The 19,711-nt window shown below is 39.9% G+C and overlaps 3 protein-coding genes across 3 annotated transcripts in view; 2 read left to right on the top strand and 1 right to left on the bottom strand.

Moving 5' to 3' along the window:
• The window catches only part of LOC122219326 (olfactory receptor 2H2-like), a 254,348-nt gene that overhangs the window by 179,960 nt on the left and 54,677 nt on the right, over window positions 1–19,711 (bottom strand). The window lies entirely within an intron of this gene.
• Window positions 862–2,054, top strand: LOC122219323 (olfactory receptor 12D2-like). The gene has a single exon (XM_042937494.1). It carries the CDS (start codon window positions 862–864, stop codon window positions 1,813–1,815), a length of 954 nt encoding a protein of 317 aa, XP_042793428.1. The 3' UTR covers window positions 1,816–2,054.
• Window positions 17,269–18,902, top strand: LOC122219322 (olfactory receptor 12D2-like). Its single transcript, XM_042937493.1, has one exon. It carries the CDS (start codon window positions 17,531–17,533, stop codon window positions 18,482–18,484), a length of 954 nt encoding a protein of 317 aa, XP_042793427.1. The 5' UTR covers window positions 17,269–17,530; the 3' UTR covers window positions 18,485–18,902.

Here is a 19,711-nt window from a genome sequence, read left to right as displayed (position 1 = left end):
GACTGAGTAAGGACAAGTCTGATTAGAAATTGTCTTTAAATGTTAGAAAAAGGTTTCTTCCCCAAGTGAATTTTTGATCCAATTTTGTTTGGTGAGTCAGAGAACCCAAAATGATATTTGCCATAACATTTGTATCTTACATAGGAAAGGTAGGATTAACAGTGTGCAAAACATACTGTCAAAGAAAGCTACTCTGACCTGTATGGAGCCAGCCTTTCATGGAGGCACAGCACAGATCGGGTATGTTCTCTAAATTCCTTCAACTCTATGGCCTAGAATCCTCCAAGCTATGGAGAAGTACTGCCTCATCAACCCACTCCTTTATTCCTCTCACATCAAATCTTTCTATTCTCCTCTCAGGGATTTCCCAAGCTTAGAAAAAAAAATTCCCCTTTTTGTAGGAGGCACCCCATGTCTGCATCTCCATTCAGATTTCCTTCCATTGTTTTCATTCTCTCCTTGTCTATATTCCTTAGTTAAAACCCTTCAGGGGCTTTCTTACAAGGTCTGGAGGTAGCAGTCTGGATGCCCATTAAAGTTTTATCAGAAGGTAGATGTGCACAGCCAGAGAAGATGGTAGGTTGGCTACGTGCTCTGAGTCTCTGGGAGAAAGAAACATATTAATGACAATCAAATAAGGGGAAAAAATGGTGGACCAATGGCCCATAACCAACAGTTCACCTTAATATCTAATAGTCTAATGAGGCAAATCCTATAAAAGGTCTGATGTGGGAACTGTGTAAAACAACAATGCCCTCCCTCAAAGTACCCATTGTGTAGACAGGAAAATCCTCAGCTGCAAAGTCTCTGATTCTCAACAGGGGTACGCTCCATAGAGTAATTCATCCTTTCTCTTAAGTGATGCTGAATCAAACCTCAGTCACTGCATTTCTCCTCCTGGGAGTCACAGACATCCAAGCACTGCAGCCTTATCTCTTCGTGGTTTTCCTTGCAATTTACGTGGTCAGTGTGGTTGGCAATGGAGCAGTCGTCCTGGTTGTCGTCTCTGATCCAAGACTCCATCTACCCATGTATTTCTTCCTGGGAAATCTGTCGTGTCTAGATATCTGCTACTCCACGGTGACACTGCCAAAGATGCTGGAGAACTTCTTCTCTACACACAAGGCAATTTCCTTCTTGGGATGCATAAGCCAGCTTCACTTCTTCCACTTCCTGGGCAGCACGGAGGCCATGCTGTTGGCCGTGATGGCCTTTGACCGCTTTGTGGCCATCTGCAGGCCACTGCATTACTCTGTCATCATGAATTACCAGCTCTGTACCCAGATGGCTGTCACAGTCTGGACCATTGGTTTTTTCCATGCCCTGTTGCACTCCATGATGACCTCTCGCTTGAACTTCTGTGGTTCTCATCAGATCCATCACTTCTTCTGTGATGTCAAGCCTTTGCTGGAGTTGGCCTGCGGGAACACGGAGCTCAACCAGTGGCTTCTCAACACGGTTACCGGGACCATTGCCATGGGCCCCTTCTTCCTAACACTTCTCTCCTACTTCTCCATAATCATCTCTCTTTTCTCCAAGACCCACTCCTGTAGTGCGCTCCGCAAAGCACTGTTCACGTGTGCCTCTCACTTCATGGTGGTCATTCTTCTCTATGCTCCTGTTATCTTCATTTACATATCTCCTACCTCAGGCAGCTCCATGGACCAGGACCAGGTCGCTGCCATCATGTACACTGTGGTCACTCCTATGCTGAACCCACTGATCTATACACTGAGGAACAAGGACGTGAAGGCTGCCTTGAGTAGTGTCTTCAGTAGGAGGGGCGACCTGAACACATCTAGAGCACACTTCTAAGACAGGAAGCAATAGGCGATGATAAAGTTGGTGTGTGAGGTTAGACTGCTTCTCAGATCATGTACAATATGTATAACAGGTCGAGCTGTCCAAAGAAAAGATAAATGGGAAAATCTAGCCTGATTATGTTAAATAAAGCATGCCTAGGTAGCGTAATGGAAACATGAACCCATGGGACACCAGCCATAGAATCCTCATGTTCAATTTGTTTTCAGGATGTCAGTTCTAAAACTGATTTATGTATTCTTATGAATTCCCTAATAAAATCAAGGATAGAAATACATCTATATTACCCATATATTGGGTACATGACTACTACTTAGAGCTGTTTATCTGTGTAGTTCTTCTAAGTTAATGTATTTTAACGTGAGGAATAAAATTCTTATCCTGTTTTATTTTGAGGTATTGAATTTGAACCACAGTTAATAGGATGAGCAATGGTAATTTACAAAAGAATTAAAGGAATTTTTAATCAGTATGTATCTCTCTAAGCAGGAGGCAAGTAAGTAGTTAAAACAAATGATTTAAGCACTGATAAACATGGATAAATTAGCCAATGGTTTTTCTAATGAGTTTTGGAACCTCTATCTCCAGTGATGTTTTTAAGTCAACTGGACAAATGATAAAGGAATGCTCTTAAATATTTCTGAGTGTGGGAACAGACTAGAAAAAAAAAAAAAAAACTCAGAATCCCTCTCTAGCTAGTTAGTATTTTATTTTTACCACAATCTTAGTCACAACAAAGGATGAGTTTCAAAACCCTACCTATTTTTCTATTTTCTTTTCTTATTTCCATGATTTTTTCGCAGATTATAAATAATGCCGTATGATGTAATACCGGGGAAACGTTCAGAATTCATCAAAATGTTGTGTTTTCTTTACTTGTCACCAAGCCAATACATAGCAAAAGACACTAAGTCATAATTGCTGAGGCATTTCTGGAGCCAATGTTGGGAGGCACTATGTTCCCTACTTTCTAAGTCCTGGGAGCGGCCACTGGGCCTGGGGGATGGTGGGAGAAGCATTTATGACCCTATAGAGATGCAGATAAAGACTGTGACTGGCTTGTATGAGCTCAGGGACTGACTGTTCAAATTCTCTGCATCCACTTTTGTGAACACAAACAATGTGGTTTGACCTCATCCACTGTTTTTGGTCCCCCAATTCTACTTTTGTTTATTAAAAAAAATAAAATGTGTCTGTGGAGAAGGCATTTCTACCCTGAACTGTCTCAGCCCCTCATTTCTGTTGATCAGAATTGTTTACAAAATCCAAGCTCCACGCAGGCCGTGAACCAGAGAAGAACACGTCATTATCTGGTTGGCTACTGCTGCATAACACACTAGCATCCCCAAACACAGAAGCTGAAGACACCTATGCCAGGAAGTTGCATTCTTCTGAGGCTCAGGAATTGGCAAGAACACGGCAGGGAAGGGCTGGTTCTCCTCGATCATGCTTGTGCCGTGGCTGAGCTGACGTGAGCATCCTCGCGTGGAAGAGCTGAGAGCTGGCAAAGTCTCTGTCTGGGTCTCCCTTGGTCCGCTCTCTCCAAGTGGCTGTTCTGTGCTTTTGCAGCATGGAGGCCTCAGGCTTGACACTCTACGGGGGGGCCAACAGACCACGGCAAAAGCTGCCAGTCATCTCTCCAACAAACCCAAGAACCAGTATTGACATCACTTGTACTATTCTCTCTTGGACAAAATAGTCACAGGCCTAACAAATCAGGAAGAGGAAATCCCCACCTTTAACTGGAAAAAACAAGAAATATTTTGCAGATATTCTTAATCCACCATAGTCCTAATTCTGACTTCTAATAATTAACATTGTCCCCACATACTTACCCTCCCTCCAAATAATCCTAAAATCTCTTCCCATTACAACATCAGTCAGAATCTATGTCTTTTCACCTACATTGGGTCATGGTATAGATGGGGCTTTTCGGGTACAGTTCCTCAAGTATGTTTGCTTTTGATCTAAAGAACTTCAAACTAAAGGGTCAAATTATCTGCCCTAGGTAGAGACAGACATAGATTTAGGAATATTATAGAATATTTTTCACTTGTGAGAAAAAGAGGAAATGCTGGCATTTGTGACAATGTGGATACACCTTCAGGGTATAATGCAAATGAAATAAGTCAGTCAGAGAAAGATAAATACCATATCTTTCACTTATATGTGGAATCTGAAAACACAAAATAAAGAAAAACAAACAAACAAACAGACAGACAGACAGACAGACAGACACATAAACAAAGAGAACAAACTGGTGTTTGCCAGAGGGCAGGGAGGTGGGTGGAAGGGTGCAATAGGAGAAGGGGATTAAGGGATACAAACTCCCAATTATAGAGAAAATAAATCACAGAGATTTAAAGTACAGTAGAAGGAATACAGCCAACAATATTATAATAACTTCATATGGTGACATATAGTAACTGCAATAATCGTGGTAGGAAATTCCATAACGCATATATATGTTGAATCACAGTGTAATTCCACAGCGTGAAAGGTATGAGGTGCATGGAAATAAACTGAGGGAGAAAAAACAGCAGTGCTTTGGAGGGGAGGGAACCCATTCTGTGGAGAGACAAAGGGGAGAGAAAGTGAGAGGGGTTGAGAAAGTGTTGCATTTAGTTCATACTAGAAGAAAACCTCTCTGGACACACACTGGGGAGTGAGAAGTACTGGGTGTCCCAGTTCTTTTTTTGCAGTATGTGGACTTCAAATTCTGAGATTTTGGAAGTGGGTGACTTTCTCAGGAGCGGAGCTGTGGCGTCTGCTCCTGGGGAGAAGGAGACTGGCTCATAGTGCATAGTGTGGTGTAGCAATCTCTGGGGTGAAGCGGAAAAGAGCAGTCCTCTTCCTGGAGTGCTTGGAAAGAGGGTATATTGCCTCACCAAGGACAAAAGGCTCTGCAAGTGCCAGTAAAAGGTCTTTCATCAGAAGGGGACAGAGACTCACCTTGGAGGAAAATAACCTTTGCTGCATTTAGCAGTGCTACCCCCAAATATTCCATGCAATGCACAGGTGTGGGACAGTTTTTCAGGGACAAAGGAATTCATATAGTGTGGACAGTCTCTACTCCAAGGTAGAGAAGTGTGTCCGTGCAGTGCAAGGTCCTTTAAAACTTCAAATATTGAATCCCAGCTGTACAGGTAACACAATGGCACTAAATTCATATCTTTCTATAATCACTCTGCATGTAAATGGACTAAATACTCCAATTAAAGACATAGGGTTGAATGGATGAAAAAACAAAAACAACATGCATCTATATGCTGCCTACAAGAGACTCACTTTAGCCCTAAGGACATCTGCAGATTGAAAGTGAGGGGATGGAGAACCATCCATCATGCTAAGGACAACAAAAGAAATTTGGAGTAGCCATATCTGTATCAGAAAAAACAGACCTTATTTTTTTTTAATGTTTCTATATTAATTTTTGAGAGAGAAGGAGCACAAGCAGAGGGGTGGGACAGAAAGAGAGACACACAGAAATTGAAGCAGGCTCCAGGCTTTGAGCTGTCAGCACAGAGCCCAATGTGAGGTTCAAACCCACGGACTGTAAGATCATGACCCCAGCTGAAGTCAGATGCCCAATCAACTGGGCCACCCAGGAGCCTAAAACAAACAAGATTTTAAAACAACTGTAACAAGAGATGAAGAAGGGCATTAGATCATAATTAAGGGGACTATCCAGCAAGAAGATCTGACAATTATAAATATTTATGTCTCCAACTTGGTACACCTAAATATATAAATCAATTAATCACAAACATAAAGAAACTCATTGATAATAATACAAAAAAGTAGGGACCTTAATACCACACTTACATCAATGGACAGAATATCTAAGCAGATAACCAACAAAGAAACAATGCCTTTGAATGACCTATTGAGCCAGATGGACTTAACATATATATTCAGAACATTTCATCCTAAAGCAGCAGAATACAATTCTTCTCAAGGGCACATGGATAGATCACATACTGGGCCACAAATCAGCCCTCAGTAGGTACAAAAAGATCAAGATCATACTATGCATTTTTTAAGAATACAGTACTATGAATCTTGAGATCAACCACAAGTAAAAAATTGGAAACAAGCCCTTAAATACATGGAGGTTAAACAACATCCCACTAAAGAATGAATAGGTTACTTAGGAAATTAAAGAAGAAATTAAAAAAATACATGGTAGCAAATGAAAATGAAAACACAACCGTCCAAACCCTTGGGATACCTCAAAGGCAGTCCTAAGAGGAAAGTATACTGCAATTCAGGCCCATATCAAGAAGCAAGAAAGGTCCCAAATACACAACCTAACATTACATCTAAAGGAGCTAGAAAAGGAGCACCAAATGAAGTCTAGAGTCAGCAGAAAAAGGGAAACAATAAAGATTAGAGCAGAAATAAGTGATATACATCAAACAAAAAGAAATATAACAGATAAATGAAACTAAATGCTGCTTCATTAAAAGAATAAAATTGATAAACCTCTAGTCAACTTTTCAAAAAGAAAAAAAAGAACACAAATAGATAAAATCACAAATAAAAGAGGAGAGATCACAACCAGCACAGCAGAACAAGCAATCATAAGAGAACACTATGAAAATTTAGATGCCAATAAACTATGCAGTCTGGAAGAAATGGACAAATTTCTAGAAACTCATACAACACCAAAACTCAAACAGGAAAAAATAGAAAATTTGAAGGGACCCATAATCAGTAAATAAATTGAACTGGTTATCAAAAATCACCCAACAAACAAGAGTCCTGGGCCAGATGGCTTCCCAGGGTATTTCTACAAGACACTTAAAAAAGAGTTCACACCCATGGTGGAACAGCATGGAAGGTTTTTGTTTTTGTTTTTGTTTTTTGCCATCTCTCATCCCTAACATGCAGCCAGATCAACACTAAACCATCTTCCACACCTAGAAAACTGATATGAGGATTCGCACACAATCTGCACAACCTGAACCACAGATCTTGGCAGGTACGCAGCACAGAGAGGTGAACTGGGGGAGAGAGAAGCCATAGAGGGCAAGGAGCTGTTTTTGCTTGTGGAGAGAGGACACAGACTAGGGGGAGAATACAGGAAAAGTACCCCCCACCCAAAGCAGCTGGAGAGAAAGTGGAAAAGAGGAAACAGCTGCAGGGAATGACCTAAAAATGGAGAAAGGAGAAAGTAGAGGGTTTAAATTCCAGTAAGAATCTATAAACAGGGGGAGTTCAGAGACTGAAACTCCACAGCTTGATACCTGGCAGTACTCTGGTGGGAAGGGCAAATCCCCAGGAGGAGGGTGGAGTCCAGGGGTTTTCAGGTCACATGGGGAGAGGCAGTTCCCCTGCTGGGAGGACACTGGGTAGAGGCTGCGCAGTCACCCCACAGGAAAAGGTCCCAGCAGACCCCAGAGAACATCCACATTCGCTTGTGCTGGAACAAGGTTGTTAAGGGTGAATCCTGGTGCCAGATTTGTATTGTGATTTATTATAAACACTGAAACACTACTGCTACACAATGACGTGAACTTTTTCTGGGGCGGGCGGACACCCAGTCACAATCTCCGGGCATTAGCAATAGCATGGTCCTGTGAACATTCCTGGGGGCAGGCCACACATGGCCATTGCTCGGTGAAACCCTGTTCTACAGGATTTGAGTGGGTAAAAGCCTCAGTCACTCAGAAGTGAGGGGTTGGGAATCACAGCTGCATCTGAGATAAAACTCAGGAGGGAGATGCCATGTGTCAGCCTTATGGTTTGATCATGAATAGTGCAGAAGCAGGGAGAGACAGAAGCCAGAGACAAAGGAGGGGTGCTTGACTGCTGGTCAGGGAGAGCACAGAGTTCTGATACTAGAGACTGGATAGCTGGGTGACGCCATTTCACCCCTCCTGTGCATGTGCATACCTGCCTACAAGCACCACAAAATTCCACCCCAGTAAGCTAAGCAATGCCATCTAGTGGAGAATGGAGCCTTTACACTAAGCCCCACCCAACTGGGCCAACTGCGCTCTTGAGGAACAAAACAAGTCAACCCACCTGCAGTTTTATACAGACTATGAACCTCTTCATAGTTTGACTTCTAGGGGAAACCAGAGGTAATTTCAATAATATTTCATTCTCTTCACAGGTCCGTCTATATATTTTTTTCTTTTTCTTTTCTCATTCTTGAATACAGAATGAGAAAAAATTATTTTTATTTTCCATTTTAATAAAAAAGATTTTTCTATAATTTTTCTACTATAGTTTTTACATTATTGTAATTTTTTAAAATTCTATCTACTATCATTTCATTTTATTCTATTTTATTGCATTCATTTTTCAAATTTTCAAAAGTTTTCTTTTTCTCTTTTTTCTTTTCTCTCTGTCCCTTTTTTCTCTAATCTATCAAGTTTCCTTCGACAACCAGACCAAACACACCTAGGATCCATCCTTTGATTTTTTTGTGTGTTTTTAATTTTTTTTTTTTACTGTTTTCTTTCCCTTTCTTTCTTCAAAGTGATAAAACAAAGGAATTCACCCCAAAAGAAAGAACAAGAGAAAATGACAACCAATGACTTTATCAAAAAAGATACAAGCAAGATGTCTGAACCAGAATTTAGAATCACAATAGTAAGAATACTAGCTACGGTTGAAAATGTATTAGAATCCCTTTCTGCAGAGATAAAAGTAAAAGCTACTCAGAATGAAATAAAAAATGCTATAACTAGCTGCATTTTCAAGTGGGTGCCACAGCGGCAGGGATGGATGAAACAGAGGAGCGAATCAATGATAGAGAAGACAAACTTATGGAGAATAATGAAGCAGGAAAAAAAGAGGCACACTAAGGCAAAAGAGCACAATATAAAATTAGAGAACTCAGTGACTCATTAAAAAAGGAATAATATCTGAATCATAGGGGTCCCAGGAGATGAAGAGAGAGAAAAGGGTGTAGAAGGTTTATGTGAACAAATCATAGTAGAAAACTTTGCTAACCTGGGGAAAGAACAGACCTCAAAATCCAGGAAACACAGAGGACTCCCATTAGATTCAACAAAAACCAACCATCAACAAGGCATATCATAGTCAAATTCACAAAATACTAAGGCTAGCAAAAAATCATGAAGCATAAAGGGAAAAGGAGTCCTTAAACTACAAGTGAAGACAGATTAGGTTTGCAGCAGACCTATCCACAGACTCTACACATGCCAGAAAGCAGCGGCAGGATATATTCAATGTACTGAATCAGAAAAAATGTAAAACCAAGAATTCTTTATCCAGGCAGGCTGTCATTCAAAATACAAGAAGAGATTTAAAAAAAAAAAAAAAAACAGTTTCTCAAACAAATAAAAATTAAAGGAGTTAATGACCACTAATCCAGCCCTGCAAGAAATTTTAAGGGTGACTCTATGAGGGGAGAAAAGATGAAAAATAAAAATAAAAAGAGGGGCGCCTGGGTGGCTCAGTTGGATGGACATCCAACTTCAGCTCAGGTCATGATCTCACAGTCCGTGAGTTCGAGCCCCACGTCAGGCTCTGTGCTGACAGTTCAGAGTGTGGAGCCTGCTTCAGATTCTGTGTCTCCCTCTCTCTCTGCCCCTCCCCTGCTCATGCTCTGTGTCTCTCTGTCTCAAAAATAAATAAAAACATTTAAAAAATTTTTAATAAAAAATAAATAAAAAGACCAAAAGCAACAAAGAATATAAAGGACCAGAGAAGACCACCAAAAACTCAAAACCTACAGGTAACATAATGGGAATAAATTCATATCGTTCAGGACTCACTCTAAACATCAGTGGACTGAACACTCCAAGCAAAAGACATAGGATAACAGAATTGATAAGAAAATAAGACCCATCTTTATGCTGTTTACAAGATACCCGTTTTAGACCTAAAGACACTTACAGATTGAAAGTAAGGGGATGGAGAACCATCTTTCATGATAATGACTTCCAAAACAAAGCCAGAGTAGCCATACTTTTGTCAAAGAATCTAGATTTTAAAAGAAAGACTATAACAAGAGATGAGGAAGGGCATTATATCATAATTAAGGGGTCTATCCACCAAGAAGATCTAACAATTGTAAACACTTATGCTCCAAACATGAGACACCAAAACATATAAATCACTTAATCAAAACCATAAACTCACTGACAATAATGCCATAACAGTAGGGGTCTCAACACCCCACTTATAGCACTAGTCAGATCATCTAAACAACAAGGAAATAATGGGTTTGAATGACACACTGGGCCAGATGGACTTCACAGATATATTCAGACTATTTCATCCTAAAGCAGAATACACATTTTCTCGAGTGCACATGAAACATTCTCCACAATAGATCACATACTGGGACACAAATAAGCCCTCAACAAGTACTAAAAGATCGAGATCATACCATGCATATTTTCAGACCAAAACGCCATTAAACTCGAAATCAAACCACAAGAAAAAATTTAGAAAGATAAAATACTTGGAGACTAAAGAACATCCTACTAAAGAATGAATGACTAACCAAGAAGTTAAAGAGGAAATTAAAAAGTACATGGAAGTCAATGGAAATGACAGCCCAAAACCTAGGGGACACAAAAAGTTGGTCATAAGAGGTAAATATATAGCAATCTGGGCCTTCCTATAGAAGGAATAAAGATTTCAAATACACAACCTAACCTTACATCTTAAAAGCTGGAAAAAGAACAGCAAATAAAATGCCAAACCAGTAGAAGACAGGAAATAATAAAGATTAGAGCAGAAATCAATGCTATTTTAATTTTTTTTTTCAACGTTTTTTATTTATTTTTGGGACAGACAGAGAGAGACAGAGCATGAACGGGGGAGGGGCAGAGAGAGAGGGAGACACAGAATCGGAAACAGGCTCCAGGCTCCGAGCCATCAGCCCAGAGCCTGACGCGGGGCTCGAACTCACGGACCGCGAGATCGTGACCTGGCTGAAGTCGGACGCTTAACCGACTGCGCCACCCAGGCGCCGCGAAATCAATGCTATTTTAAAAAACAACAAACGGTAGAATGGATCAATGAAACCAGAAGTTGGTTCTTTGAAAGAATTAACAAAATTGATAAACCTCTAGCCAGTTTGACCAAAAAGAAAAAGGGAAGGACCCAAATAAATAAAATCAAGAAGGAAAGAAGAGAGATTACAACCAACACTGCAGAAACACAAACAATAATAGGAGAATATTATGAGAAATTATACACCAAAAAAATTAGCAATCTGGAAGAAATGGACAAATTCCTGGAAACATATAAACTACCAAAACTGAAACAAAAAGAAATAGAAAAGTGGAACAGACCCATACCAGTAAAGGAATCGAATCAGTAATCAAAAATCTCCCAACAAACAAGAGTCCAGGGCCAGATAGCTTTCCAGGGGAATTCTACCAAACATTTAAAGAAGAGTTAACACCTATTATTTTGGAGCTGTTTCAAAAAATAGACATGGAAGGAAACTCATTTTACAAGGCCAGCATTACCTTGATTCCAAAGCCGGACAGAGACCCCACTAAAAAGGAGAACTACAGAGCAATTTCCCTGATGGATGTAAGAATCCTTAAGTTACTAGCCAACTGGATCCAACAATACATTAAAAGAATTATTCACAATGACCAAGTGGGATTTATGCCTGGGATGCAGGGCTGGTTCAATATCCACAAAATAATCAATGTGATACATCACATTAATAAAAGAAAGGACAAGAACCACATGATCCTCTCAATAGATGCAGAGAAAGCATTGGACAAAATACAGCATCTTTTCTTGATAAAAACCCTCAAGAAAGTACGGTTAGAAGGGTATCTCAAGATCATAAAGCCATATATGAAAGACCCACCACTAATATCTTCATCAAAAACTGAGAACTTTCCCTGTAAGGTCAGGAACACGACAGGGATGCCCACTCTCACCACTGTTATTCAACATAGTATTGGAAATCCTAACCTCAGCAGTCAGACAACACAAAGGAATAAAAGGCATCCAAATAGGCAAGGAGGAATTCAGACTTGCACTCTTCGCAGATGACATGATACTCTATGGAAAACCCAAAAGATCCCACTAAAAAAAAAAAAACAAAAAACTGCTAGAGTGGATCCATGAATTTAGCAAAGTCATAGGATATAAAATCAATGCACAGAAATCAGTTGCATTTCTACACACCATAATGAAGCAACAGAAAGAGAAATCAAGGAATTGACCCCATTGACAATTGAACCAAAAACCATAAAATACCTAGGAATAAATCTAACCAAAGAGGTGAAAAATCTATAAACTGAAAACTATAGAAAGCTTTGAAATAAATTGAAAACACCAAAAAATGGAAAAATATTCCATGCTCCTCAATTGGAAGAACAAATTTTGTTTAATATCACTACTACCCAAAGAAATCTATATATTCAAAGCAATCACTGTCAAAATAACACCAGCATTCTTCACAGAGCTAGAACAAACAATCCTAAAAGTTGTATGGAACCACAAAAGACCCCAAATAGCCAAAGTATTCATGAAAAAGAAAACAAAAGCTGAAGGCATCACAATCCCAGACACCAAGACATATTACAAAGCTGTAATCATCAAGACAGTATGGTATTGATACAAAAACAGACATTCAGATCAATGGAATAGAACAGAGAACCCAGAGATGGACCCACAAATGTATGGCCAACTAATCTTTGACAAAGCAGGAAGAATATCCAATAGAATAAAGACAGTCTCTTCAGCAAGTGGTGCTGGGAAAACTGGACAGTGACACACAGAAGAATGAACCTGGACCACTTTCTTACACCATACACAAAAATAAACTCAAAATGGATGAAACACCTAAAGAAAGCCTTCAAAATCCTAGAGGAGAAAGCAGACAAAAACCTCTGACCTCAGCTGCACCAACTTCTCACTCAACACGTCTCTGAGGGAAAGGAAAGCAAAAGCAAAAATGAACTATTGGGGCCTCATAAAAATAAAAAACTTCTTCACAGCGAAGGAAACAATCAGCAAAAGTAAAAGGCAACCGACAGAATGGGAGAACGTATTTGCAAATGACATATCAGATAAACGGTTAGTATCCAAAATATAGAAAGAACTTATCGAACTCAACACCCCTCAAAAGAACAAATAATCCAGTGAAGAAATGGGCAAAAGACATGAATAGACACTTCTCCAAAGACATCCAGATGGCTAACAGACACATAAGAAAATGCTCAACATCACTCATCATCAGGGAAATACAAATCAAAACCACACTGAGATACCACCTCACACCTGTCAGAATGGCTAACATAACAACTCAGGCAACAACAGATATTGGCAAGGATGTGGAGAGAGAAGATCTCTTTTGCACTGCTGGTCGGAATGCAGACTAGTTGCATCCGCTCTGGAAAACAGTATGGAGGTTCCTCAAAAAATTAAAAATAGAACTACCCTATGATGTAGCAATTGCACTATTAGGTATTTATCCAAGGGATACAGGTGTGATGTTTCAAAGGAGCACATGCACCCCAATGTATATAGCACCACCATCAACAATGGCCAAAGTATGGAAAGAGCCAAAATGTCCTCTGATAGATGAATGGATAAAGAAGATGTGGTATATATATACAATGGAGTAGTACTCAGCAATAAAAAAGAATGAAATCTTGCCATTTGCAACAATGTGGATGGAACTAGAGGGCATTATGCTAAGCAAAATTAGTCAGAGGAAGACAAATATCATATGACTTCACTCATATGAGGAATTTGAGATACAAAACCGATGAACATATGGGAAGGGAAGCAAAAATAATATAAAAACAGAAAGGGGGACAAAACATAAGAGACTCTTAAATACAGAGGACAAACTGAGGGTAGCTGGAGGGGTTGTGAGTGGGGGGGATGGGCTAAATGAATAAGAGGCATTAAGGATGACACTTGTTGGAATGAGTACTGGGTGTTATACATAGGGGATGAATCACTGTTATCTACTCCTGAAATCATTGTTGTACTATATGCTAGTGAACTTGGATGTAAATTTAAAAATAAAATAATTAAAAATTTAAAATATGAAACATATACAAATATACTTGTCAATTATTCCTCAATAACACTGGGGGAAACAGCCAAATTACTTAAATCCTTTTAGCTGCCATTATCTTGTAAAGTAAATATGATGTTAGTTCATCCCTCCCTGGATATTTGGAAGAAATAAATGAGTATTTGCACATAAGGAACTCAGAACAATAGTTTCTAAATGAGATTATTTTTATTTCTATAATATGTTTAGCATATGCTTGAACAAGGAATATTTTTCTGAAGTTTATTTGTTTATTTTGAAAGAGAGGAAAGAAAGTGAGTACAGGAAGGGGAGAGAGAGAGGAAAGAGCGAGAATCCAAAGCAGGCTTCCTGTGTGGGTCCGGAGCCCATTGCCCGGCTCCATCCACAAACCATAAATAAGCTACCTGAGCCAAAATCAAGAGCCGGCTGCTTATCTGAAGGGCCCACCCAGGCACGCCCTGAAAGAGGAATTTTTATCGTGATTAATATACAATGCATTCATGCAAAGCAACAATAATGGATCTCAACACAAAGATGGACAGGGTACATGGTGTTTATAACTGTTATGAGAAAGTTTGCATGGATGTCAGATTGCATGTATTCCTGGGAAGAGGCTCACAGAATATTCTCACATAAAGGTTGCAGCAACAAGAGAGGATACACAAGGAGAGACCAGCCTCATCCCTTAGAGAAAGATGTGAGCCTTGGGATGTCTATTTTAAACAAACAAATTTAACACTATTACCAACAATGAAGAATCTAATTTGGAATAAATAAAAGCAATCCTACTTCTCCTTGTTCCTCTGTCTTGTTTTCCACAGGACCATAGTAAAAATTATGCAGAATGTTAAAGATTATCATCATCTGCATAGGGGCACCTGTACCCCAATGTTTATAGCGGCACTCTCAACAATAGCCAAATTATGGAAAGAGCCTAAATGTCCATCAACTGATGAATGGATAAAGAAATTGTGGTTTATATACACAATGGAATACTACGTGGCAATGAGAAAAAATGAAATATGGCCTTTTGTAGCAACATGGATGGAACTGGAGAGTGTGATGCTAAGTGAAATAAGCCATACAGAGAAAGACAGATACCATATGGTTTCACTCTTATGTGGATCCTGAGAAACATAACAGAAACCCATGGGGGAGGGGAAGGAAAAAAAAAAAAAAAAAAAAGAGGTTAGAGTGGGAGAGAGCCAAAGCATAAGAGACTGTTAAAAACTGAGAACAAACTGAGGGTTGATGGGGGGTGGGAGGGAGGGCAGGGTGGGAGGGAGGGCAGGGTGGGTGATGGGTATTGAGGAGGGCACCTTTTGGGATGAGCACTGGGTGTTGTATGGAAACCAATTTGACAGTAAATTTCATATATTAAAAAATAAAAAAAATAATAATAAAAAAAAATAAAATAAAATAAAATGAATAAAATATACGAAAAAATTTTAAAAAGTAAAAAAAAAAAAAAAAAAAAAAAAAAAAAAAAAAAAAAAAAAAAAAAAAAAAGATTATCATCATCTGTACAGGTCAATGGAACACAACTGGCCTCCATTCCTTACCAAACATTGCCAGGTTTTTTTTTTCAGTTTTTCACAGTTTTTTTTTTTTATTTTTTTTTTAATGTTTATTTATTTTTCAGACAGAGAGAGACAGAGCATGAACAGGGAAGGGTCAGAGAGAGAGAGAAACACAAAGTCCAAAACAGGCTCCAGGCTCCAAGCTGTCAGCACAGAGCCTGACGTGGGACTCGAACTCACCTACCATGAGATCACGACCTGAGCCGAAGTCGGATGCTTAACTGATGGAGCCACCCAGGCACCCCTCTCACAAAGTTTTTCAGGGAAGTTCCCATGATGACAAGGGAAGAAAAGGTAATTGAACTAAGAAAACATAGAAGGCCCCTGACAATCCTGCTGTCCACGACTCTGCAAATAAGGAAGAAACATAGAAACGAAAAACTTGGAGCAGTGGGGGCAAAAAAAAAAAAAAAAAAAGATGGAACTCAAGATAGCAACACCCAAGAGGAATTGTCTTGAATTGCAAGTATGGGAAAATACCCTGTTTATTCTCACAGCGATCATGCTCACACCCAGGGGACACTCTCTCCGTGTTTATATGCCTAAGGTCTGTGGCTCCTGAGAGGCAGGAAGAATGTCAGAAGGAGACAAAGACGTTTCTGAACATGAAGAGCTCATGCTGCAATCCCAATACGAACAGTCACTTCAAATATCTTCCTGCCATTCTCAGCTGTTGGGAGTGTAAACCTGAAAAGCTGGGCAGGCTGTGAATCCGACAATCAGGTAAGAGAATGACTTAGGACTCGGGCTGAGAGGACCCCATATTTTCTGCATGCTTGTTTATATGCAAGTAAGCGCCCAGATCTAGAGCTGGTTTCCTATTTTATGATGGATTCCTGATTGCATTTGTGGATTGTGAAGGCTCTTCATACACTTTTATTGCCATATCTCATTCTCAACTCAGCAGGCCTGGTTCTCTAAATATTCTCCAGAGTAAATATGTAATTTCTCAGCGTTAAAACTGCAGTGAAATAAATCACTGAATAAGAACAAGTCTGATTGGAAATTTTCCTTAAATATTAGACAGAGGTCTCTTCCCTAAATGGATTTTTGATACAATTTAGTTTGATGAGTCAGAGAACTCAAAATGATATTTGCCATATCATATATATCTTACACAGGAGAGGTAGGATTAACACTGTGCAGAACACACATGGTCATCAAAGCAAACTACTCTGACCTGCATGGAGCCAGCCTTTCACAGAGGCCCAGCACAGATTGGGTATATTCTCTAAATTCCTCCATCTCTATGGCCTAGAATCCCACAGGCTATGGAGAAGTGGTCTCTCATTAACCCACTCCAATTCCTCTCACATCAAATCTTTCTATGCTCCTCTAGGGATTTCCCCCAAACTTAGAAAGATGTGCCTTTTTAAAAATTTTTTTAATGTGTATTTATTTTTGAGACACAGAGAGACACAGTGAGAGTGGGGGAGGGGTAGAGAGAGAGGAAGACACAGAATCTGAAGCAAGCTCCAGGCTCTGAGTGGTAGACAGAGCCCCACATGGGACTTGAACTAACAAGCCATGAGATCATGACCTGAGCCAAAGTCGGACCCCAACCAACTGAGCCACTCAGGTTCTCCAAGATTTGCCTTTTTATAAGAGGCAATCCCACATCTGGATATTAATTCAGACCTCCTTGCATTGGTGTCATTCTTTCCTTGTCTATTTTTCTTAATTAAAAATCCTTCAGGTGCTTTCTTACAATGTCTGGATATAGCAGTCTGGGCAAGTAGTTAATTAGAGTTCATTAGAACCCCCATTAGAGTTTATTAAGGAGATGAGAGGACACTTGTATCAGAAGGTAGATGTGCACAGCCAGAGAAGATGGTAGGTTGGCTACATGCTCTGAGTCTCTGGGAGAAAGAAACATATTAATGACAAATCAAATGAGGGGGAAAAATGGTGGACCAACGGCCCATAACCAACAGTTCACCTTAATATCTAATAGTCTAATGAGGCAAATCCTATAAAAGGTCTGATGTGGGAACTGTGTAAAACAACAATGCCCTCCCTCAAAGTACCCATTGTGTAGACAGGAAAATCCTCAGCTGCAAAGTCTCTGATTCTCAACAGGGGTACGCTCCATAGAGTAATTCATCCTTTCTCTTAAGCGATGCTGAATCAAACCTCAGTCACTGCATTTCTCCTCCTGGGAGTCACAGACATCCAAGCACTGCAGCCTTATCTCTTCGTGGTTTTCCTTGCAATTTACGTGGTCAGTGTGGTTGGCAATGGAGCAGTCGTCCTGGTTGTCGTCTCTGATCCAAGACTCCATCTACCCATGTATTTCTTCCTGGGAAATCTGTCGTGTCTAGATATCTGCTACTCCACGGTGACACTGCCAAAGATGCTGGAGAACTTCTTCTCTACACACAAGGCAATTTCCTTCTTGGGATGCATAAGCCAGCTTCACTTCTTCCACTTCCTGGGCAGCACGGAGGCCATGCTGTTGGCCGTGATGGCCTTTGACCGCTTTGTGGCCATCTGCAGGCCACTGCATTACTCTGTCATCATGAATTACCAGCTCTGTACCCAGATGGCTGTCACAGTCTGGACCATTGGTTTTTTCCATGCCCTGTTGCACTCCATGATGACCTCTCGCTTGAACTTCTGTGGTTCTCATCAGATCCATCACTTCTTCTGTGATGTCAAGCCTTTGCTGGAGTTGGCCTGTGGGAACACGGAGCTCAACCAGTGGCTTCTCAACACGGTTACCGGGACCATTGCCATGGGCCCCTTCTTCCTAACACTTCTCTCCTACTTCTCCATAATCATCTCTCTTTTCTCCAAGACCCACTCCTGTAGTGCGCTCCGCAAAGCACTGTCCACGTGTGCCTCTCACTTCATGGTGGTCATTCTTCTCTATGCTCCTGTTATCTTCACTTACATATCTCCTACCTCAGGCAGCTCCATGGACCAGGACCAGGTCGCTGCCATCATGTACACTGTGGTCACTCCTATGCTGAACCCACTGATCTATACACTGAGGAACAAGGACGTGAAGGCTGCCTTGAGTAGTGTCTTCAGTAGGAGGGGCGACCTGAACACATCTAGAGCACACTTCTAAGACAGGAAGCAATAGGCGATGATGAAGTTGGTGTGTGAGGTTAGACTGCTTCTCAGATCATGTACAATATGTGTAACAGGTGTAGTCTGAAGAAAAGATAAATGAGAAAGTCCAGATTGTGTTAAATAATGCATTCTTAGGTAGCAAAATGGAAACCTGAACCCATGGGACATCAGCCATAGAATCCTAATGTTCGGTTTTTGTTCAGGATATCACTTCATAAAACTGATTTTTTATGTATTCTTATGGATTCTCTAATGACATCAGGGATAGAAATATGCCTATATCACTCACATATTGGGTACATGAATACTACTTAGGGCTGTTTATCTGTGTGCTTCTTCTAAGTTAATGTATTCTAAGGTGAGCAATAAAATTCTTATACTGTTATATTTTGAGGAATTGAATTTGAACATTTAATAGGATAAGAAATGGTAATTCATATATGAGAATGAGTTAAGAGGAATTTTTAACCATTACGTTATGATTTATTTTTTCCCTAAGCTGGAGGCAAATAAATGATTAAAACAAATGATTTAAGCACTAATTGACAGGGATAAAATAGCCAATGGTTTATCTAAGTGCTGTGGATCCTCTATCTCCAGAGATTTTTTTAAAGTCAACCGGATGAATGGTAAAAGAGTCCTGTTAAATCTTGTTGAAAGTGGGGGACAGAATGAAATTAAAATCTCAGAGTCCCTCTCTAGCTAATTAATAGGTAATTTTTCCCTCAGTGTTTGGTCATGGAAAATGTTGAGTTTCAAAATACTTCCTATTTTTTGTTTGGTTTTACTATTTCTATGATAATTTCCAGTGACTGTTATGATGCAATGTGACATAATACTGATGAAATGTGCAGAATTTATCAAAATGTTGTCTTGTTTTCCTTACTTGTCACCAAACCCAAATGTAAGGAAAGCAACTAAATCATAATTGCTGAGACATTTCTGGAGCTAATGTTGGGAGGCACTGTGTTCCCTATTTTCTAAATCCCGGGGGTGGTTTCTGTGCATGAGGGATGGTGGGAGAAGCATTTATGACTATTTATAGATGCAGGTGAAGACTGTGACAGGCCTTTATGAGCTCAGGGACTGACTGTTCAAATTCTCTGCATCCACTTTTGTGAACACAAACAATGTGGTTTGATCTCATCCACTGTTTTTGGTCCCCCAATTCTACTTTTGTTTATAAAAAAAAATAAAATGTGTCTGTGGAGAAGACATTTCT

This window comes from Panthera leo, chromosome B2, assembly GCF_018350215.1.
Source record: "Panthera leo isolate Ple1 chromosome B2, P.leo_Ple1_pat1.1, whole genome shotgun sequence".
Taxonomy (NCBI): domain Eukaryota; kingdom Metazoa; phylum Chordata; class Mammalia; order Carnivora; family Felidae; genus Panthera; species Panthera leo.
Note: the sequence above shows the minus strand (reverse complement) of the source record. Positions and strands in the feature narration are given on the sequence as shown.

What these genes read in the sequence shown, in the direction of transcription:
- LOC122219323 (XM_042937494.1), top strand. Translation starts at nt 862, where the DNA reads ATGCTGAATCAAACCTCAGTCACTGCATTTCTCCTCCTGGGAGTCACA.
- LOC122219322 (XM_042937493.1), top strand. Translation starts at nt 17,531, where the DNA reads ATGCTGAATCAAACCTCAGTCACTGCATTTCTCCTCCTGGGAGTCACA.